The 24,061-nt window shown below is 29.9% G+C and overlaps 3 protein-coding genes and 1 non-coding gene across 4 annotated transcripts; 1 reads left to right on the top strand and 3 right to left on the bottom strand.

Moving 5' to 3' along the window:
• Window positions 1–4,384: 4,384 nt before the first annotated feature.
• Window positions 4,385–4,458, bottom strand: TRNAV-AAC (transfer RNA valine (anticodon AAC)). Its single transcript has one exon. It is a non-coding gene; the product is annotated as a tRNA-Val (tRNA).
• A 1,722-nt stretch (window positions 4,459–6,180) lies between these two features.
• On the bottom strand, window positions 6,181–9,427 carry LOC104649060 (growth-regulating factor 9). Its single transcript, XM_010327523.4, has 4 exons — window positions 9,217–9,427; window positions 8,823–9,110; window positions 7,243–7,833; window positions 6,181–6,804 (listed from the first exon to the last, which is right to left on the bottom strand). The coding sequence occupies exons 1-4, from the start codon at window positions 9,257–9,259 to the stop codon at window positions 6,464–6,466; spliced, it is 1,263 nt and encodes a 420-aa protein (XP_010325825.1). The 5' UTR covers window positions 9,260–9,427; the 3' UTR covers window positions 6,181–6,463.
• A 5,734-nt stretch (window positions 9,428–15,161) lies between these two features.
• On the top strand, window positions 15,162–16,986 carry LOC101257010 (fasciclin-like arabinogalactan protein 10). Its single transcript, XM_004229780.5, has one exon. It carries the CDS (start codon window positions 15,488–15,490, stop codon window positions 16,730–16,732), a length of 1,245 nt encoding a protein of 414 aa, XP_004229828.1. The 5' UTR covers window positions 15,162–15,487; the 3' UTR covers window positions 16,733–16,986.
• Window positions 16,987–20,773: 3,787 nt separating this feature from the next.
• Window positions 20,774–22,621, bottom strand: LOC101256710 (enoyl-CoA delta isomerase 1, peroxisomal). Its single transcript, XM_004229779.5, has one exon. It carries the CDS (start codon window positions 21,754–21,756, stop codon window positions 21,010–21,012), a length of 747 nt encoding a protein of 248 aa, XP_004229827.1. The 5' UTR covers window positions 21,757–22,621; the 3' UTR covers window positions 20,774–21,009.
• Between the last annotated feature and the right edge of the window lie 1,440 nt (window positions 22,622–24,061).

Here is a 24,061-nt window from a genome sequence, read left to right as displayed (position 1 = left end):
CTCTAATTATTTTGTATATTTTTTTCCCTTTTCAGTTGTTCTTAATTACTTGTCCATTTTGACAAATTGTATTCTCAATTAGTTACTTTGAAAAAGTTAAAACTTTTGAAAATTTTAAGTTTTTAATTCATCTACTTCATAATTAATATGGCTAACTCACTATGTTAATTATTGTTTTTTGAAAAGGTGTGTCAATTTAAAAGTAGACTAGTAATTAAGAGGAGTTTTTTGCAACAAATTTTGAACATATGAAAAATAAATCAACCACACAAATAAAATCTGAAAAATCATGAATATTTATTGATAAAGGCGCGAGTACAATTTTGTTCCTCCTTTGATTCTACCTACCTAAGATTTATTCATGATTCGAGGGTCGTTAATGACGTATTTCTCGAACTAAGATGATTTAGATTTGACCATCATATAAATGTTACACCAATTTGCGGAATATTCGAGATGTCTTTTAAGGAAATTTAGTACCCTTTATATAGGCATGAACTAGAATTTAGGGTTGAATAGACCCCAAGAAATCTAATTAAAACTGAACACACATTCAAGAGTCTCAATTCGAATTTAACGCGTCTTATAGAGTGCCACAAAATTTCAATGTCTACAAATACCCCCCCCCCCCCCCTTTCCCCTTCCCCTTCAAGGCTTGTTGGAGTATAGACTCGATTAAACTCAAAGATGATGCTTGAAGTACTCATTCTTCCACCTTTGCAGCTTTAGATTTTCAGATATTATTAGTAGAAAAAAGATGAACTTCAGATTTTCAGATATCATTAGGAGAGAAAAGATGAACTTCTGATTTTCAGATTTCATTATGAGAGAAGAGATGAAGGACAGATTTGGTCTCACTGGAATGAAGAAACATAATTTTTTTCATCAAGATTGCGAGTACAATTATGTTGATCCCTTAATTATACTATTATAAGATTTATCCATGATTCTGTTAAATTAGGTCTAGCTCAAAGGAAGGAGACTGTCCAAACCTTATAAGGAGTCCACTCATCTCATTAACCACCAATATGAGACTTTTTGTTTTAACGACTCAGCTCACATTCAGTGCTTAGCATCTAGTGCGTGGGTAATTTTGGATAATTTTTTACCCACATCACGCCCAGTATCTAGCATCTGGTGCATGAATTTTTTATTTTTTTTGGGCCCCAACATTGGGTGAGATGGGTCCTGCTCTAATAGCATGGTAAATTAGGTCTTAGGCCTAACTCACATCCCAAAAGTTAGCTTCATTAGTGACATATTTTTCGAACTAGGATGATTTAGATTTGACTTCTATATGAATATTCGATCAATTTGCGGAAGATTCAAGATGTCTTTTAACGAAATTTAGTATCCTTTATATAAACATGAACTAGGGTTTAAGATTGAGTGCCATTCAAGAAATTTCATTGAAACTGAACACACCTTCTAGAGTCTCAATTCGAATTGAACACGTCTTCTAGAGTCCCACAAAATTTCAATGTCTACTAGAGAATTTTATTATGTATCTCCAACTTATTTCACTATCTATGGTAGAAGTGATAGCATAAATAATATAAAATTATATAATACCTCTAACCAAACACTTGATAAATAATCTTGCATCTTCTTTCATATTAGTATACTAGTAAACTTATTCGAGCTTTGCGGAATTATATAAAATGATAAGTTATGAGTAATTTTATTAAGTATCATATAAATAAAGAGGTATTTGTAATATAGTTGTTAGACCTTAATTTTTATAGCAAAGAATAATTTATAAATTTAATGCATACTTAATCTTTTGAGCTTTTACTGACATCCACTCCATAGGTTGATTTTTTTTTTAGACAAACTAAAATATACAAATAATAAACATAAAGAATATAAAAACAGTAAAAATAAAATATAATACCTAATATCAATATGATTATTAATTACTTTAGAAATTAGAAAAATAAAAAGTTGTTAACGTAATGTAAATAAATATCATTAAAACTTATATTAAAGAAATGACTTTTTAGTTTCTTAACATTTTATTTAATATAATTAAAAGAATTTTTTGATTACATATAAAAATATATTTCTTAAATATTTCTCTTCCTTATATTCCGCTTATTACCTTTTATTTGTGTGTATGTGTGTGTATATATATATATATATATATTTATTTATTTTCACAAAAAAAACTAAACTCTTGCCACTCAAAAAAGATGAAGTTTAAAAATTAAAAAGAATGAGTTATAAATAAACTTTTAAAAAATTACAAAAAAATAATTTTTTTAAAAAATGATCCTGATAGAGATTTATCAGAATTTAAGAACTGTTTTATTTTTTAATAAATGAAAGAAATTTAGGAGAATGAAAGAAAAGTTTTGGAAAAATTAACTAATAATTTTTTATTAATGATAAAAAAATAAGTTATTTTGATTTTTTTCAACATTTTACAACAAATTAAATGAAATTAATTGAGAGAAAATGAGCAGAACATATTAAGGGTAATAAAAGGAGACATAAATAAAACATATATATTTATAAAAAAAAATAATAGAAATAGTTAAATTATGGCAATAAGGATCAGAGTTAAATACATTTCCTTTTAGAAAATTATAAAAAATAGAAGGTAGAAAAAAAAATTTAAATAAAAATAATAAATTGTAGTAATAATAAAGAAAAATGAAAATTAATAAATTGTAATAATGATAGAGAAATTTGATTTTTTTTCTTCAGATTTCATAGATTAGAGAAAATAAAAAATCAAAATATGTAACAAAAATGACTGTAAATTAAACTTAAATTTTAATTATATTACATTAATATATTTTTTTAAAACAAAAAACCCCCCACAATATTCTATCAAGGTTTATTAATCAACAAAATTAAATAATAGTACAACTATCAATTTCAAAAGTGGATCGTTTCTCAATAATCAAAAAGGAAAATAAACTATAGCATTAGCTAAATTTAAAAAAAGAAAAGTAAATAAACAAATGCAGAAGAATGACAAGAGCTTCAGAGGTTTTCAAACTCCATATTCAGTCGTCTTCTTCGATCAGTCGCGCAGAAATCCATGGCTATTTTGACACCATCATATTCATCCGAGTTTCATTTTTTTACAAATAATGTCATATCCAACATGTAGCAATCTAATGGTATGGTTTATATAGTATTCAAAAGTTAATGTTAAAAAACTTTTCAAATTCTCTAGTTATGTGTAAAGAATAAATTTTCTTAAATTTTACAATTAAGAAAAATGTTTTTAAGGTAAGAATTTGATAACTAAAGCTTTTATGTATGATTTAAAGAGGAAGTGATTAAATGTTATGCTTTATTTTGCAAAAATATTAAATAATATTTATATTTTAAAATGAAAAAAAAAACTTTAAAAAATAAATAAAAAATCAAGCCCACATATATATAAATATATATATATATATAATTCACACCAAATAACTCGTTGAAATTTGTTAAGTTGGTCTGTTTTGGACCAAAGCTAATAGACTAAACTCTTAGAATAATTTTGGTGGGCATTTCATCATGAAAAAGAGTTTACTTTATTTGAAAATTTTAAAATTGAACTGGGAGATTTGTCTACCCATAATATAATTTTTAAAACTTATATGTGTGTGTGTCAAATGCTATAAAAAAAAAAAAGGCAAAAAAGAAAAACAATTCATGGATTGGATTTCTTGAATTCAAAGATTTAAAATTCAAACAATTTAGTGTCCTTTCTAATTTGTTTAATTATATTCTAATTAGTTTTAGTGGTATTTTTCTTAATTATGTCATCTCCTGTAGTGATAATTTTACGTGGAATACATTCATTTCCCTTTTTATCAATGAAAATGTGAATTTTTAACGATTTGATTATCTAAATAATATATATTTTTAACTATTTTCATGTAAGTCTTAGTTCAAAATTATGATTTAGTATCTAAATGTGATAAAATTGACGTCTATCTATCTCATTACGCTTTCCTTTTCTTAATCCTATATGCTATTCTAACTAATATCGCGCACACAAAAAAATTAAAAAATAAATTTATATGGCTATTGGCAACTTCATATAAAAGTAAAATCCATGTTTAAATATTTTAAAAGGGAAGAAATCCTATATTTCAAAGTTCAAATAGAGTTAACTGTCTTTTTAAGTTAGTTTTTGATTTAACAATGCAAAAAGATTCCCTGTAATATTAATTTTTGATTTAACAATGCAAAAAGATTCCCTGTAATATTAATTTTTGATTTAACAATGCAAAAAGATTCCCTGTAATATTAATTTTTGATTTAACAATGCAAAAAGATTCCCTGTAATATTACATTACTGCAGTATTAATTAGTACCATATTTTTGACTAAATAATTAAAATATTTAATTTACTTAAAAAAAAAACAAAGGTATAAGCTGGCGTCGCCCGGACTCGAACCGGAGACCTTCAGTGTGTTAGACTGACGTGATAACCAACTACACCACGACACCATTGTTGACAGTGTTGAACGCATATTATCTTTATACATTTATTAGTTCCTAAGATCTCGTGTTCCTTCGTATTCCATGTAACTTGTTTTCGAGCTCGTTTGGACGTGACTTAAAATCAAGTTGATTTAAAATGAAATTTTGGTTGAATATATAATTTGAACTTTTAAATTGATTGTTTTTTCTTATAAACATTAAAAAATCTCAAAAATTGTAAATTAACAAAACTTCTATAATTGAAAATTTATTATTTATGATCTTGTTGAACAAAATGATAAATCTCCTCATTTAGTTTGACACTTTATATCTTATTGCGAGCAAACTCATACACACATCATCTTTTTGTTGATTGCACAAAGAGTGTCAAAATGATACAATTGAGCTTTACATGAACTGTTTATAATGAACAAAATCTAATTAAGAAGGCTAAGTAAAAGTTTGTGTCAACTTCAATGGATCACTGATGGATTCATCCTAAATGGATTCATCCTAACTAAGGCCAAATTTGAATTAAGATCAAAATATAATCACAAATATTTTAAAACCAAATTTGTGGGCTATACTTTGACACCAAATTTGTGACTATATTTTGAGATAGTCAGCTGCTATATATGGATGGAGACTATTCCTAGTTGCAATGTTCCTTTCGTTTGCTGAACAGAAACAGGATGCCGGTTAGGATTTTTTTTTTTTCAGTTTATGTTTGAAAGATAAATTGAGTTGGTTAATGTTATAGATTAGATCGGATTAAATTATTGAGATGGGGAGGGTTGTATCTAAATTTAATTTATTTTAAATTGAATAATTCTTTTAATCCTAATTATTCGACGTGTCCTATATTAGTCATAACAGTATATTTAGCTCGAAGGTACAACGAGATATACTTAGTTCAAAAGTATAATGGGAGCCCCAAGTATAACTAGAGATATACTTTTAACTATTTCTATAATAGAGAAATATATTTACCCTATTACTGCCGGAGGAGGAGGAGACGGCCACCGTCATCATCACAGAGTCAACAGCCACCATCTATACATTTCCAATAAATCTTAATTAGTTGAAAGATATATACAGAGTTGTTAATTATAGTGCAAAATTAAAATACTAGCTTCTCTCTTTAATAATTCCCAGCCATAAGCATCTGCTAAGCAATTATCATTAACAAAACATATTAATGAAAGGACGTAGAAGGAGGAGATAAAATTCAAAACCAATATATTGAAGGCTTTGTTGTTGCATCGTTGTTATATATTGTGTTTTATTATATCGTATTGTATTGTTTTAATGAATAGAGTGTTTGAATGGATAGTATCGTTCTTTATCATTATGTAATGTCACACTCTATAATTTGAATGATAAATCTATAGGAGAAGTAGAATTCGCCATCGTGACATAACGTTACAGGTTCATAATTTGAATGATAAACTTATAAGAAAAGTAAAGTTCTCTGTCATTACATAATGTCACACATTCATAATAGACCTTAGAAAAAGTAGGATACAAAGTAGAGTTGGTAAGCTCAGAGATGAAATACGATAATGAAATAATATAAAAACAAAATTAGAAGAAAATATTAATGTGACAACCACTCCAAATTGATCGTTACGGTCTTTCCATTCTTACCTGGATTTAAACGATAAGATACAATAAAATTTAAATTACAATCAAAATAAATATTGCATTTAAAATAACAATTACAACCATCCAAAACAAGGTAGACTCTGATTCCTTTTAACTTTTTTTTGATTAAAATCATTAAGCAGCAGTTTCTTGTATATAACAAAAATAGTCATCAATTAGCCAGGAGATCTAGTAGGAAAAAGTACATGTCTATCATCTCATCAAACCTATTACAAAACAGAATTTTCAATCCTAATAGATTTACAGACTAGCTAAGGACTTGTACATGGCCACAAAATCACCTTCATGGACACTTCTCAAGTACTCACTAAGTTCACACATCTTGCTAAAAAGAACACCAACAACACAAAGTCTCCGTGATTTTCTTCTAATGCGACACAAATGCTGGTATTTCATCGGTGATAGTGGTGGCATCACTAATACTGTTACTGTTCGAATCATCATCTGTAATGTTTTGGTGCCCTGGGATTGTGTAAATGGAGAGACTGGTGTTCAAGTTTCTTCGAGTACCATCATTTTCGGGTGGGCAAAACCTGTATGAAGGAGATTTAGAAGGCGGGACAACAACTGAGACAGAGGCTACCCTTTTTCTGTTGGCTCCCCTGTGCATGTGAGTCTCACAGTACTTTTGACAAGGAACAACAGTCTTGCTGCATCTCCATTTCTTTCCATCTGATCTTCGGCACCTCTGCTCGTCAGATTCTGAGCCTGTGTTATAACAAAAAAAGGATCAACCGTTAATCATGAGCCATTCTCAACAATCATCAAGGTTGCTGAGCTAATAAAAGAAACTAACTTCTCCTTCAACTATCACAGCATTATGCAAAAGGATTTTAAGAACTACAAATAGAGGACTAAAATAAAAAATGTTATCGATTACTATCAAATATGAGGCAAGAAATTATTTAATATTGCACAAACCCAAGCAAATTAATAAAAGGAGACCATACAATCCTAATTCCTCTACTAGTTTCACGAAGCACCCACTATTAGGCACTGCTCAGAAGAATTTTTAAATAATCTAGTGCTAGATAATTTCCCTGGAAAGGCATGCTATTTTTACAGATCTTAAACCGATGAAAGACAAGTTAAAATGAAGACGGAAAGAAGTTCCTTGAATATAACACATTGGAATCGGTGATTTACCTATAGTGTGTTGCTGGTCACTCTTTGTAGATAGACCTAAAATTGGAACCAAAGCACCATGCTTCCTAGCTTCTCCGCAGTTCTGTTTTTGGTTGGTTTTGCTTGGACTAATACGATTGAAATCGATGTTCTTACTATCAGCATTGTCACCAGCAATGAAAGATGGGGTTCTTACGGAGGTTGTGATGTCCTTTCTTTTGCAAATCATGTAGGTGTCTTGCTTCTCACTGCCGTAGCCAGAATTGATGAATCTTGGTTTAGCAGATGAGTCCTCGATGCTGTTGTATTGGTTAGTTCTGCTAGTAGAAGACAAACAGGATGTTTTACTACTTGCAGGAGCACATTTGCTGCCAGGGTCATCACCACTGGCATACAGTTTAGTTATCTTGGAAATGATATTTGTATCATCTGATCTCATAACATGTTCAGAAGCTTCCACAGGCTTTCTTGAACGTCGACCTCGATGCACATGCTGCCCACAGTACTTCTGACCTGGAATCACATCCCTTTTGCACCTCCATTTCTTCCCATCAGTTCTTCTACACCTCCCTGGTTCAGGATCCGTCATGCTCGTATAGTCAAATCGTCCCACTGCAACCAGAAGCCATATTATTAAACATTAAAGCATTACAACATGCTTCAAAGAACCTAAGTATTCACATAGCCAAGCTCTTCATTGTGCAAATGAATATAACATGGATTAAACATTTACTCTTGCCCTTACCTATCAAAGACTATTCAGCACTAGATATTCATTCCCCACATCAAACCAAGTATGATGTAAAGACTTTAAAATGATAAAAAGCACAACTAAGTTTCTGAAATTTAGAGCTCATAGACTCATATAGTAGTAATTATGTAACAAACAACGCTTTCGCACTGTTCCGAGGAAAGATGGCAGAACAAATGAACATGATTCTCCAAGGACCAATCTAATCAAATACAGGGCAAATGTTTTATCATAAATCAACACTTTAATGCTTAATGACCACAAAAAGGATGCATCTCACAGTATAGGCAATAAAACAGTAGAGCCAATCTAACAAGAGAATCAAAAAGCATTGCAGACTTCGGAATATTATTATATCAAGGCAAAGGAAAAGAGCCAAAACTTGAAAAAGAACAGAATCTTAAAGTATAACAGAGTCAGAATATCAAGTCCAAGAAAAACAAAAGCAAATCTTTTCAGCAACTAAACTTCATCTAATGTACCAAGTTTCAGAAATCAAAAACTCATTTCCAATTGAATAAAGTCGGTTCAATGTTCTTTAGATCTTAGCATTCTTATCAATAGGCTTTTCAACTCTGTTATTCAAAAAAGAAAAGTCAAAAGTATCGAGAAACAAACACAACAGTTCCCTCTATCAGAACAACTGAATACAAAAGGAGGATTCATGCAACAATTTTCCAAAAGTTCAACCAAAAAACAAAACACATTCTTGAATAGACAGCACAAGTTTGAATCACAAAACTTATACTTCCAATGAAAAGAATCATATTTTTCAATAAATCTTGATGGAATTCAACAAACAGAAAACTAAAAAAAAACACAAATTAAAGCGAAAGAATAGGAAGTTTACAGGTAGGATATAGTTTGTAGATTCCACCGTCACCCAAGGAGCTTGAAACACTATTCCAAATGATGAAAAACAGATGAAAAGGAACTGGAAGACCAGAAACTAAATACTTAAAAATCACAGCTTGGAGTTGAAGTTCTTGAAACTGAGCTTCTGTGAACACAGAGTTAGATGACTTGTCATCTTTTCCATCTTCCTCAACAACATGGCTTGAACTTCCATAGCCTAAAGACAGCTCTATGCAAGGTGGTGACCCTTTTTTCTTCTTTATTTCATCTTCTTTTCCTTTTCCTTCATCAAAATAAGCATAATTTTCATCAGTAACACAAACCCCACATAAAAAAATCCAATCTTTGACACATAAACATAAACATAACAGAGATAAAAGGGTAAAGACCTGAGAGAGAAAGAGGGGTGGCAGAGAATAGATGAAGCTGCATTTCTTGACTTCACATGAAAGAAAAAAAGGAAAAAGCAAAACCTGCAACTAAACCAACCCAAAATTTACTATACAGAAATTAGAGAGTGGTTCAGCTTCTGATATTGCTGACACTTGCCAAAGATGCATCACAGCAAAAACTGATGAGCACAGTAAGAGAGAAGAAAACAAAAAAGCTACTTCCTTTATTCAATTTATATGATATTTATCACTTATTTTAAAATTAAATTGAGTAAATTTTCAAATTATATTATAGACCATTAATTAAATATTTCAAACTTTTTTTAAAAAGAACTAATCCCTCATTTTCTCTTATAGCTAGGAACATATTGACTCTCACACTACATACGTGTATTTTAAAATAAGTCATAAGTCATAAATCCGTTTATTCTGGACAAAGTAATGTGATATTGATTACTGTTAAAAAGAAAAAAGAGAGGAAGGAATATAATTGTAGAAGAACACGGCAGTGAAGTCATGAAGAAAACAAAAGAAGTTAGGTCATAGTGATTTAGTGGCATGGAAGTGTCAGCTGCCATTTCATTTTTCCTACTAGCTTTTGTCTGTGAATATGAACAATGTAAGTAATTAAAGTAAGTGGTCAGAATTTGTTCTGACATTTGGTCAGTTTTCTTACAGCATTAATGCCAAATAGCAGACTCCATCACAGACAAACAACCTTCAGAAGAATTTCGTGATATCTACTACTACCACTTCTTATCTCTTTACTCTATGGTTAATTACCACTAACTTTCTCCCTTGTATCACTCTTCTTTTCTCCGCTATTTATATTAAAACATAATTGATTTAATAAATTTTTAGTTAAAAGAAAAATACTTTTTCGTAAGATATCTAATTAAAAAAGAAATAATTTTATTGCTGTGACACAGTCATAGGTTGTTAATGGTTATATATCACTCTTGAGTAATCGATTGGGCTTTCTTCTTTTCATTTACCATGTTTGTATTTGTTTTTTGATTTAAGATTTAAATAAGTTTTTTTTAAAAATATATATTAATAAATATTTTAAATTATTAATTGATATGATTTATAATATTTTTAACGTATTTTTTAATTATATATATTTTATTTCAAATATTCTATGCATGAATATCGAGTTAAAATTAAATTGTTTGATTCTCAGAATAAAGAGTATATCATTTAAAATGAAAATGCTCCCTAGTAAAAAGAAATTATACCCCAAATTTGAATTTGAGATCTTAAGCTAGGCGTTTGGTCATAAATTTTTAAATATACTTGGCAAATATTAATTCAGTGAAAATTTATGTGAAGTTCACCATATGTTTAGCCATAAAATTTGAGAAATATAATTCACTTTTTTTAGAAAAATATGATTAATACCCATAAGTTTTTAAAACTATTAAAACTAACTATAAGTTTGTATTACAAATTAATTGGATGTTCGTTACAACAGTAGCAAATAGTGTCCTTGACACAAGAGCAATGTGGTAATTTGGAGTGAGTGCAACAAGTATCATTTCATACATCGTGAAGTAGACGAAACACATTACTTTATTACCTTGAGCTAATTTTTCATCATTTTCATCAACAATCATATCATTATTTAATGTTCACTAAATATTTCATCACTATTTTGATGTCACGTAAAAAATTATATAATACAACGCAAACAACTAAAAAAAGGGTGTTTTTATAAAAGAGAAAAACTTAGGGTAAAATTTTAATTTTCAAAAGATTCTAAATAATAAGATTTGACTCAAATACTATAAAAACGTACCAAGTGATAGCACAATGCTGTGCTAGTTATGTGGTGTATTCTTAAGTAACTTATGCATTTATTACTCAAACGAATTATATACAGGTAAGAAAAAAAAAACAGCGGTTTTAAAAAACTCTGCAATCACAATTCAAAATCGAAAATCTTCAGAACTCATCCCATTTTTATAAATTTATAACATCAACAATCCCCAATTTTTTTTCTCAAATTTGTGAATCTACGCTAATTTTTGAGAACATGGTTTGCAGTATTCACCTTGTGTATGATAAAAGTGTGATATTCGTGGTATACTTTTTATTGTTTTAAATTCGTCTACTCCTCAAAAATGATAAAAATATTTATATTTAGCTCTATGCTTTCATGATATTATTACTCTCCACTAATTTTTTTTCTTTTATTTTTGTTCTTTGAAATGACTTTCCAACACTTGAAAGAGCGTGTGGATTCGCATGAAGAAATTTTAGTTGGAATTTGAAATTGTATATATTTGACATTTTGGAGTCCGAATTTAGAATTAAATATATTCGACTCAGAATGATTTAGGCTTAATTTCATGTAACGAAAAGGAGTCATATAATGTCGATTTATATATGTTGTTTAAATATTTATTTTTATTTGTTCATTTTAAATTTTACACGTCTTTTTACCATAACTTACATATTAAATGATATAAAATAGTATTACATTCCTAAAAATAATTTAAGAAATGAATAATTAATATTAAGAACATATAAAACATGAAAGAAAGGAAACGTGAAATCATATTTTTTATTTTTATTATATGTGAATAAAAGAAAGAAAAACATACTCACTTAAAGACTTTACATAATGAAGGTTGGTTTTTATACTTGAAAATTGAAAAGGAAATAAATATTTTAGAGTGAGTTAAAAAGGGTCGGTTCAAGAAATTTAAAGAGTTAGGACGGATAGTAAAGCTATGCTCTCTTTTAGTAGCATAGTCACATTTATTTGATTTACAATAAGTGTAATATTTGTGCTATATCTTTGTCGTATTTATCAGATTTATTCCTTGAAAATAGCTAAATATTTATATTTAGTTCTGTTGCTAAAGCTTTCACACAATTATTTCTATTCACGTTGTGTGTAATAAGAGTGATATTGGCGTCATACTTTCGTCATTTTCGAAGAATCTACTTCTCGAAACAACCAAAAAATTATATTTCGTGTTTCCGTCAGAACTTTCACGTCATTATTATTCCCCTTGTTTTCTTTCTTTTTGTGTGGAATTTTCTTCTTCTTTTTTAATGTCTTTTTAACACTTTATAAAAACGTATTGTTATCACTCCTTAATTATTCAATAGATATTGTAGTAATTTCTCTTTAGTAGTAGTTATTTTCCTGTAATAATGTAGTTATTTTTCTGTAATAGTGCAGTCTTTAGTTCTAGTTAAGTGAAAAAGTCATGTCCTTGTTCTAGGGGTAATTATTTTATAAGTATTGTATTTAAATTATCTGGTGACTGAGAAAAAATATAAGCAGAAAATTGTTCAAGTCTTCGAGTACTTCAAACTCAAGAGATTGTAGGTTCTCTGTTAACGAACCAATACCATAAACCGTAGGAAGAAAACATTATATTTTATATTACAACGCTCCATAACTATATCCATAACCGGGGACCATTTACGCGTATAAATTCATGCATATACATAAATTTCATGTCCAAATTAGAAATCAAACATATCTGACTCAAGTGATTCAAGCTCAGTTTCATGTGATCTAGAGAGATTTACATATTGTTGATTCACATATGAGTGCGTGGACACAATTCTTGTGATTCAAGATTTTATTGAAGTTTCGAAACCAAAAAAAGGTTTTTATAGGGTTCAAAAATTGTTGAATTTCAAAACCAAGAAAGGAACGATGTTCAAATGTTTATAAGTTCAAAACTAAGGATTCGTGAGGTTCACAAATCTTTTGGAAATTTAAAAATCAAAGAAAGAATTTATAAAGTTAAAACTTTAATTTTTTATATAGGATTTAATTATCCGCCAAGTTTCCAAATCAAGAAATAGTTCATAAGATTCAAACCTTTATAATTTCTTATATATTTTAAGTAGAACATTTGTATACTTATTTCCTTTTAAAAATTCATGACAAGCTAAAAAATAGTTCATACCACCTAATTTTACCATATTTTTGTAACAAAACGATAGAAATATTTAGGCCTAGTCCAACTTTAATTATTGGCAGTATCATGGGTTTTTAGAGTTCAAACGAAACATGATGAGGCATATGGGTCATAGGAGGGTCCAATAAGCCCCATTTGGGCCATTCAAAAATTTATGGGGCTTTTGTGTCACAATGCTCATTTATGGGGAAGTTAGGGATACAGATTTCGGGTCATCCACATAAATGCTTTTATTGTAAAGAAGATTATGTGTAAGACCATTCTTAAGATTTAAATTTCTATGATTTTTAATTTTTGCTTCTCAAATTTATGATTTTCGTCCTTTAATATTTTAAATAACAAAAAAGTGATTGATAATACCCTTAACATAGAATCACAAGGCAAGGAACATCCCAAAGTGAAATTCACAAGATAAAATTATGTCTCATAAATCATAACTTAGATCCTATCAAATTTATGATAACAGAGGTTCGACACACAAAATTATAACTTAAATAAAATAAAAAATTCTCTAAATTTATGTCTCGTAAATAAATACCATACAACTAGTGCTACATAAGGCAAATGTGTGACCATAAAATTTCATAAATGAGAAGCAGAGAAAAAAAAATTTGGAAAATGCACAAGTACCCCTTCAATCTATGTCGGAAATTTCAGAGACACACTTATTCTATATTAAGGTTCTATTACCCCTGAACTTATTATATAAGTAATTTTCTACCCCTTTTCGGCCTATGTGACACTAGCTTGAAAAAAAAGTCAACGAGCATCTGGGCCCACAAGACAGTGCCACGTAAGCCGAAAAGGGGTAGAAAATTATTAATAAAATAAGTTCAGGAGGATAATAAGACCGTATAGGTGTGTCTATGAGATTTCAGACATAGATTGAGGGAGTACTTATACATTATCCCTAAAAAAATTATTAATTTGATTGTCAAAATTAAAGAACACCTTAAAAAAGTGGGAAATTCATGCAAAAACTTTTATATATCCCATTGTACCATTACTTACAAATTATTTGGTCTTTGATTTTTGCCCTTTAAATGGATATTGATTTTACTTTGCTTTGATAAATTAAATGTATAGTTAGTAGGATATATGTTATTTAATAATTCGAGATATAATTGAAAATGTAAATCCACTTTCCAACAAAAAAAATGTTCTCTTGAATCACAAAAACTAAAGACCAATCAAAGTAGGAGAAAAATTGCAAAGGACCCTATATACTTTTGGCCATAGTTTAGAATCAAGCTTCCAAACAACTTCGTGATTGGGAGGGTGCTTGACGTGGGAAAAATGTCAAAAACATAATTAATTTTGTTGCATAAGAATAAATTGAAGAAGTATTGAAGATGAGTGATTAGATAAGACATAATTTGTCTGTAATTTTTAGAAAATATTATCTTAGCTAAGAGGATAAGGAAATATAAGATTAAGGTTAATTAGATATCGATTGTTATTGAGTTTTCATTACTATTTTTTTTTTTTATGAATTATCTAGTTTGCATTTCTATTACTTATTATAATATCTTATTCTTTAATTTTATTAATATTGATTCTTTTATTTGCTTCAATTATCATGTTGTTTTTTGTTGTCACTGTACTTTTCTTCATTATTTTTAGCATAATTTCTTTATTACTACTATATATATATTTCAATATGTAATTTTTTATATATATTATTTAAATCAAAAATCATTTAAAATTTAAACAATCTCTCTTTACTAAATAGAAATAAGACGATACACACACTCTCTCCCTCAACTCCACTTATAAATATATATTAAGTTATTATTATTGTTATATTCTATCCTCAATATTAATTTGGATCAAAACCTATTATGTGAAATTTGATATTAAACAATTAATATCATAGTTCAAACTCATTCAATACTTTCATCCAATTCACCAAAGTGAGTTAAATTTAAACCACCCCCAAAAAAGAAATCATCTACCAACCGCATTATACTTGAATAAAACTTAGTAATAATTGAGCTGAATTACTATATTTTGATATAACCTATGAAAGGGCCAAAACCATACAACCAAAAGATTAAGGACATTTCTGTAATTTTGTGACCATAAAAGAGTTTTAAAGGTAATAATACCGACAACACCAGATAGCTCCAGCTGTTGCCCAAATTAAAGTTGAACGGAATTCCCTCACACTCTTCTGTCTCACATGCTATCCATATATTCTTTACTCTCAACCCTAGTTAACTTAACTATAGTTAACCCTCACTTCTTAACCATAGTCAACCGTCTCCTTTAATACCACGCTTCTTTATTATCCTTCACTTCTCTCTTTGCTAACATACACCATGACTACCCTACACTTCTTCCTCTTCACTCTCCTTACCGTTTCCGTTCATGCACACAACATCACTGAAATTTTGAACAAGTTCCCGGAGTACAGTGTATTCAACAGTTATCTCTCACAAACTAAACTCGCCGACGAGATTAACAGCCGTGAAACTATTACCGTTTTAGCTTTGCCTAATGGAGCTATGTCTGCTATAGTCGACAAACATCCACTTTCCGTCATCAAAAATGTCCTCTCTCTTCATGTTTTGCTTGATTACTTTGACGGTACTAAACTTCATAAGATCTCCGACGGTACTACGACTTCCACTACTCTTTACCAAACTACCGGCAATGCTCATGGAAACATAGGTTCTGTTAACATTACCGATCTTAAAGGTGGTAAAGTAGGTTTTGGTTCAGCTATTCCGAACTCACCATTGGCGTCTACATATACTAAATCTGTGAAGCAAATCCAGTATAATATCTCTGTGTTGGAAGTTAGTGCTCCGATTATTGCTCCGGGTATTTTGACGGCACCGGCGCCATCTGGTGATTTTAATATTACTGGTGCATTGGAGAAAGCTGGGTGTAAAACATTTGCTTCATTACTTGTCAAATCTGGAGTTCTCAAGACGTATCAAACTGCTATTGAGAAGGGTTTGACTATTTTTGCCCCAAATGATGAGGCGTTTAAGGGAGCTAAAGTTCCAGATCTGAGCGATCTCAGTAGCGCTGATGTTGTTTCGTTGTTGCAGTACCATGCTATTCCGAGTTACACTCCTATTGGAACCTTGAAAACGACGAAGGATCCGATTTCAACTCTAGCTACTAATGGCGCTAGCAAGTATGATCTGGCAGTTTCAACAGAAGGTGACCAGGTGACACTTGACACAGGTGTCGATTCGTCCAGAATCGCTTCCACAGTCATTGACTCTACTCCCTTCTGCATTTTCACCGTCGACAGTGTGCTTCTACCTGTGGAATTGTACGGAAAAGCTCCATCCCCAGCACCAGGACCAGCTCCGGAGACTTCTCCAACACCAGCACCAGCCCCTGCTCCGGAAGCCAGCTCTCCTACTCCAATGATGTCTCCTCCTGCTCCACCGACTTCATCTCCAGCTGGTTCTCCGGCGGATAGTCCCACTGCAGATTCGGAGAACAGTACGGCGAAGAAGAACGCCGGTAACGTTAACACTCCGGCGCTACTGAAAGCTCTACTCACAGTGTCAGTTTCGGTAATTGTGTCCGTTTATTTGTCCTAAACCGCCATTTTCCGTTTGTTTAATTAAATTTGGGTTTTTGGAGTCATATTTTTATTTGTGACTTGCTTGTAGAGACGATTTTTATTTAATTTCATTTAATTTTTAAATGTCCTTTAATAGTGAGTGAGCCGTTTATCTGAGTAAAGGGCACTGTTTTTTCTTTTCTTTTCTTTTGTTCTGTTGCTGTACTTTGTTTTTATTTTAAATCCTTTGTCTTATTTTTGGTGTATAATAATGTTCCACTTGTTGAGTTATTATCAGATGTTACGCATATCACAGTAAAGGAGTGTTGTAATTGGTGGGTAGTGTCGGTGAGTGTACAGCGAAGCAAATGAAGATAATTGGGCCCACTTTGTGATGGCTATTTGCCTTTTTATATGTGGTGAATAGATGCCGAATATGTGAAAGAGCATTTGTATTTTGTTAGTTGGCGTTAACTAAACTCTTTTATAAACAAAAGTTAAAAAACTATAGAAGGTTGTGATTTCCAGAACCTTCTAAAGTTTTGTTGAGTGTACTTCACTGATGGTGTTTCTAAACTTGGCTTACCTCCTGTTTTTATTGAGTGAGCAAGTAGATAGAGATTGTCATAAGATAAATTATCACACACTTATCTTTACCTTACAAATTTTATGTTTGTTGAATTAGATGAAAGTTATCAATTTGTGTTGGGCTAAAAATTGGAGAGTAGGGATGTTAGTTGAGATTTAATAGTGGTAATCAGGTGCGTTGGATTAAATTTGAGTGGATTTAATATGAGTAAACGTAATCCTTCGGGATAGCCTAGTAGTTTGAGCTTGAGACTTTCATGTTAGAGGTCTGAAGTTTAAAATTCCTTGCCAACGAAAGAAATGGATTTGCCCTTCTGGGTCTAGCTCGTTGCACCAGACTTGCTTAGTGTGGGTTACATCTCCTATATGATTTGCGAGCTATTGGATAGGACCGGAGATTTCACCATGTGCGCACTCAAATGATTGTAGCAACAGGTTTTCCTTGTCATAAAATAGAAAAATGAGTAAACATAAAATTCGAGAGTTGAGTCTCAAATCGAGGTGAAGAATCGGATCTCGATAAAAAATTAGAAGTCAAATTTTAGATTTAATATCAAAATTGATACTTGAAATGTGAGTTAGAGTGAATAATTGAGGTAGGAAGGTAAAAAAGTTAAGTGTTGAACTCTTAACTATTTTATCAAAATATCATCAAAGGGACCATTATGGTCTTAGTGAAGAAAGTTGAAAAGAAGTGGACATGCTTTAACCATTGCTTGTTCATTCATTGCTCCACCCACAAAGCTCTTGTATTTGAAGTGACGTGCAATAACTTGTCTTCTTGAATTTACTTAACTGTTTTCTAGCAAAAGAAATCAGAACTATGTAATAATACAACAACTTGACTTCAATTCACTCAAGTGTTGATGTATAAGAATTCATAATTAAGCTGCTTTACTATGAATAGATCGACTCAATAGCATGCTAACATTAAAATTGTAGCCTAATTGTTTGTGAAAATATACTTCCCGTCAAAAATAAATGAATGATAATGTCATTTTTCAAGTTAATATCTTGTTATTTTTAGGGAGATTCATGATTTTCAGTGATGAAATAATAGTGTTCTTGATCTAACTCTGTTAAAAATGTAATAGTCAAACAATAATATATAATTGATAAATTTCACAAATTAATCGTCGAATTTAAAGCTTCACCACAATAAACACCCTTCTTCCACAAAATAATAATAAGTTGGAGATTTACATTTATTTTCTTTTCTGGTAACACTCTTTTATTCCACAATACAATCTCAATATGTAGGATTGTTGTAATTTTCTAAATAAACATAATCTAATAATTTGATAAATGTGTAAAGTGGAGCTAACTTTTTTTTTTTTTAAAACAAAAAACTATTTCGTGGACATTCTAAGCTAGCGTTTGGTCATAGATTTCTAAATATTTTTGACATATATTATTTGGGTGAAAATTCAGGTAAAATTTCACCATGTGTTTGGCCATAATATTTGAGAAACATATTTTACTTTTTTAGAAAAAATATGATTTATACTCATAAGTTTCAAAAACTATCAGAACTCACCTAAGTTTTTACAAGTCAATTGGATCTTCGTTGCAACAATAACAAATAGTAAGCATCATTCCATACATCGTGAAGTAGATAAAGCACGTGACTTTATTACCCTGAACCAATTATTCATCATTTTTATCAACAACCATATCATCATTTAATATTCACTGAATATTTAATCACTATTTTGATGTTCACGTAAAAAATATGTAATATCACGCAAACAACTATTATATAGGGTGTTATTATAAAAGATAAAAAATTTGAGGTAAAATTTCAATTTTCAAAAATTCCAAATAATGATATTAGGCTCAAATACTAAAAAAAATTAGTATTTATGAATTTGAAATATTTGTCAAAAATATTTACCAAACAATAACAATTAGTATAGACAAATATTATTTATCAAATTTTTCAATATTATTTGAAAAATTTATGGTTAAACTGTCCTAAAGCGCATCAACTAATTAAAGGTTATATTGTTTTTACACGTATTGATTCCCACAAGTTCAATATTGTTTTATTGGATTTCAAAGAAACAATTTCTTCTCTTTAAGCCTTTTCTATTTCAATTTGCTTATCCTCGAAATTTCCTTGTGTGTGTTTTTTTTTAAAAGTATCTCTTTCTTTTGATAAAGGATTAACATTCATTCTAATACATATGTGATTTGACATATCACACATTTAATTTTTAAAAAAAAAAAATATTTTATGTCAAATCAATTCAAAATATGATAAATAAATGCCAAATGAAATAGTAATATCTTTTTATTCATTTGGTCTAGGTTACGTTTTAACTCATCAAATTGCTATATTTGTATTTGTAACTTAATAGAAATTTCACAAGTTAACAAGCTAATTACTTTGAAATACTATAGTTTGCAAAATTACAAAATTTTATTAAATTTTACTTTGAATATATGTATCTAATGCATCCAAATACATATTTTTCTTTAATGCATTAAGTCAAAGTTAGATGGATCTTGTTCATCTAGATACATGTATATATAAAAAAAAAGAATCAAAATTATGTGTAATATGTTTTAAAAACAAAATAGTATGTGGACTTACATGTAATTAAAATACGCAGATAAATCTCGCTACTATATTTCTTACCCCGAATACATACATTTAGTATCAAATATATGTATTTACTGTGATTCACATTTATTTGGAATATATAGACAGATCTTGCTCACCTCTTTCTCTCTATTTCAACGTATCTAATAACAAAATATGTATCTAGATATATCTAATTTCAAATTTTATATGAAATTATTAGTTAGTATGATAATATATAATTACTTTTAATTATAAGGAGAAATTGTGAATATAAAAGAAATGTTTGAAAAGATTAGATTATTTTTCTTAATTTAATCGTTATTTAATCCAATAGATTGATGTGTCATTGTCAATTTAATTCATTGATTAACTTAATAAATAAGTCACAATCCTAATTCCTATCCTACACGTAAAAGTACCCACAAGTTGGATTAATTAGACAAGATTGAGTGGATTTCTCCACCTTTAAATTTGACATAATATGTGTACGACATTCCTAGGATTGGAATGATAGCAATAATCCTTCGATGTGTCATTACAAAAACTAATGAAATTAAGTAATTCAAATATGAGAAGTTACTGCAAAGATATACATTACTATATAATTGAGATATGAAAAAATAATTTGTTTCATTTTTTAGTAATTGCTTAAATTTAATCTGTATAGAATTATGTTATTATTTCGATCCTACCTTGTATATATATAATTTTCATTTTCCAATTAGATGATACCATAATTCCAATTCTTCTTATATAGTTACCCAATAAATTTATGTCATCATTTCGATCCTATTGTTATAATTTCATTTCTCTTATTATAACCTATTTCGGCCATCAATTTTAACACTCCACACATGAACGTGTTCCAACCGTACTACATTAGATAATAATTGACATTAGATAAAAGGATAAACATTTTAGTACATTTTATATTATATAAATAATACTCATAATTCAGTGATACCATACTAATACAAGTAAAAGCGCACAAATATTACTAAGACGGAAAGAGACACAAGCAAATTGATCGAAGGAAACCAGCATTTCTATTCCTTCGTTGTGGAGCCGTTTTCGAAGAATCGAACGCTCTGCGATAATATTTTTTAAAAGTTCGTATAATATAATCCATGAGATACTACTTACAGCTTGGCTAGTGTTTTGTTTGCATCCTCGTCCCCATAATCTCCCACAGTCTCATCAGAACCAAGCGAATTCAGTAGCTCCACAAACAGTGTTTTTCTACATGCAGCGTACGTTTTTCCATCCCAATTTCTGCTCACCAATTCTTCACTCAACTTAATTGCTGCCTCCACAGTTTCTTCCGCTCCACTATGAGCCGAATCCACAAAACCCATTTCGACTCCCATCTCAGCCGTTACTTTAGCAGCCTTCATCACCACCTCACGCCGGACCGCTGGCGATCCCATTCTGCACTTCACTAAAGCCGAAAACCAAGTCGGTATCGGAAACCCAATATCCAGCTCGCTCATGTAGAGAAACCCTCGATCTTTGCGCATCAAGATGTAGTCATGGCAAAGCGCGAAAACGAAGCCGGCAGCGGAAGCGTGACCGGTGACGGCGGCGATTGTTGGCATAGGTAGGGTTATTAGGTCGGAAACGAGACATCGGAGTTTTCTGGACATGAGTTTTTGGCGGGCGTTGTCCACTAAGGCCCACTTAAGATCGTAACCATTGGAGAAGTATTTGCCTTGGGCTGTGGTAATCAGAGCGGAGGAAGAGGAAGTAGAGTCGGATCTGACGCGGCGGAGAGCGGCAGAGATGGAGTCGATAAGGTTGGGATGTAAACGGTGGTCACCGGTGCCGGTTAAAATTAGGAGGAAGATATTGCCTCTCTTTTCTAATGTGCAAAGCCCTTCTGATTCCATTCTGTGGATGGAAGAGAAAGTGGCTAAACAGTATCACAGTATTAATTTATCTCCTCTCTTAATTCTTACTTTGTCATATTTTGATTTTCAGTTAAATTATATAAATCAAAATTATCTTGAAATATCACTAGATTCATGAACCATTTTGGGTAAGAATGTAATTATTTATTATGATACTTAATATGGTGACTTTTGGAGTGTTTTCTCGCTCTATAAATATGATTGTTCATTCACTATAGTATAACATACAAATGAGACTTACATACAGTTGAATAAGAATAAAATTTCTCTTCTTCTATCTACTTCTCTTGTCTTCACCTCTTTATAATTATATTTTTATGAGCTTGATTTTATAACAAATTAAAAGTAATAAGTAAATATTGAATAAGAAATTTTTATTTTGTATTTAAGATTTGTGTAAGTGATTTTCTACCGACATGTTTATTTCGCGCAAGTGGAAATAAATGATCATTTCACTATTTGTACCAACAAATACATAAATGGACTATTTTTTGTTTGATATTTTCACTTACGGTCACTAAAAAGTAATTTAATTATGTTTTGTATTTATGGTTTACTGATTACAATTTCGTAGCTGCATGTGGCGGGAGGAGAGAGGTCAAGGAGATTGCGAGAGGGAGGAGAGGCGAGCGCGAGAGAATAAAGAGTGGAGAGAAGTGAATTGTATATGTATATCTCTCAAATAATTGTATTTATAATTGTATTTATTTAACTGATGTGCATATTTATTTGTATATCTAACGAGCGAGATTGAGAGGTGAGCGAAATTAGAAGAGGGAGGAGAGAGGCGAGCGAGAGAGTGTAAAGAGTGGACAGAGATGAATTGTATATTTTATCTGTAAGATTATTGTATGTACTATATGTGTAACTTGTATACATCCGTATTTGTATATCTGGCGAGCGAGTTGAGGAAATGGAGGATATAGACGTGCGAGAATAGAAGAAGGAGGAGAGAGGCGAGCAAGAAATGACATAAAATGGAGAGAGATTAATTGTATTTGTATATGTGTCATATACTTCTATATGTATATTTATAATGTTTATTTGTATACACATTAAAGAGGCGAGAGGCCAGAGAGGAGAAAAATGACATAATTAATAACTAAAATTGTTGTGAACCATAATTAATTCAAATTATAGCTATGTTAGCTAAGCAAGTAGCAATTAGTATTTTTTTTCTAATTTTTATTTTGCCCGCTACTTAATTTGAAGTAAATTTACATGAATGGTCACGTACTCGTGACTTTGTTCACCAAAATCGTATGATCACTACAGTAATACTATCACCAAAAACATAAATATGAGAAAATTCAATTTAATAAGTGACTAGTAATTTTTAATAATATTTTATTTTTATCTAATAAATGCAGACTCAATTAAAATGGTTCAACAATCGTTAGTGTCGGTGCTATAATTTTCAGTTTGAAAAATTTAAAATTAAAAAATAAGTAAATATATGAATTGATAAAATCAAATCAAATTGTAAATTAAATCAAATCAGAAAAGAAATTTGATTAGTAGTTGATTTAATTTGATTTAGTGCTAAAAAAATTTGACTATATTTTGATTGGATTGATTTTAATAGTCTAAATGAACTCATCATTATATATATAATTTTAAAATTACATTTTATATAATTTTTAATATTTCTTATATATATTTTTTTATAAATTTTATCTTTTAATATATTATTCGAAGTTTGAATATTAAAATTTTGAATAAAATTAAATTAATGCTAACTCAAAAAGAAATTCAATTTAACACTAAAAGTGACAATAATATTGAATATTTATCATTTGATTTCACATTGGTTTAGACAATTAAAATATATAATATAATTTTAATTTTCTTCAATATTTAATCTTGTAACTAATACTTGTTAAACTTATTTCAGCATGATTTAATACTTTAAAATTGTGATCATCTTCATTATGACTTGTTAATTTGTAGTATTTGTTTTATGCGATTTCAATATTATTATTTTTTGAATTCTGTCGTGTCATTAATTATTTTCTTTAAAAGGTACCCTGGATAGTTGTATTTTGTTAAGACTAAAGAAATATTTCAAGTATATATTTGTATAAATATTTTATAGGACAAATTCAAAATCCCGAAAAAACTTGAGATTGAAAAATTCAATTTTATTGATTTGATTTGATTTATAAATTTAAAAATTAGACACAAATAGTTTCGTCTGATATTTGACAATCTGAATCATGTACGCTCCTAAGCATATTATACCAAGTTATCCAAATGGTGTTTGAAATTGCGAAGTTTTGATCAA

The sequence above is a fragment of the Solanum lycopersicum genome, chromosome 1, assembly GCF_036512215.1.
Source record: "Solanum lycopersicum chromosome 1, SLM_r2.1".
NCBI lineage: Eukaryota > Viridiplantae > Streptophyta > Magnoliopsida > Solanales > Solanaceae > Solanum > Solanum lycopersicum.
Note: the sequence above shows the minus strand (reverse complement) of the source record. Positions and strands in the feature narration are given on the sequence as shown.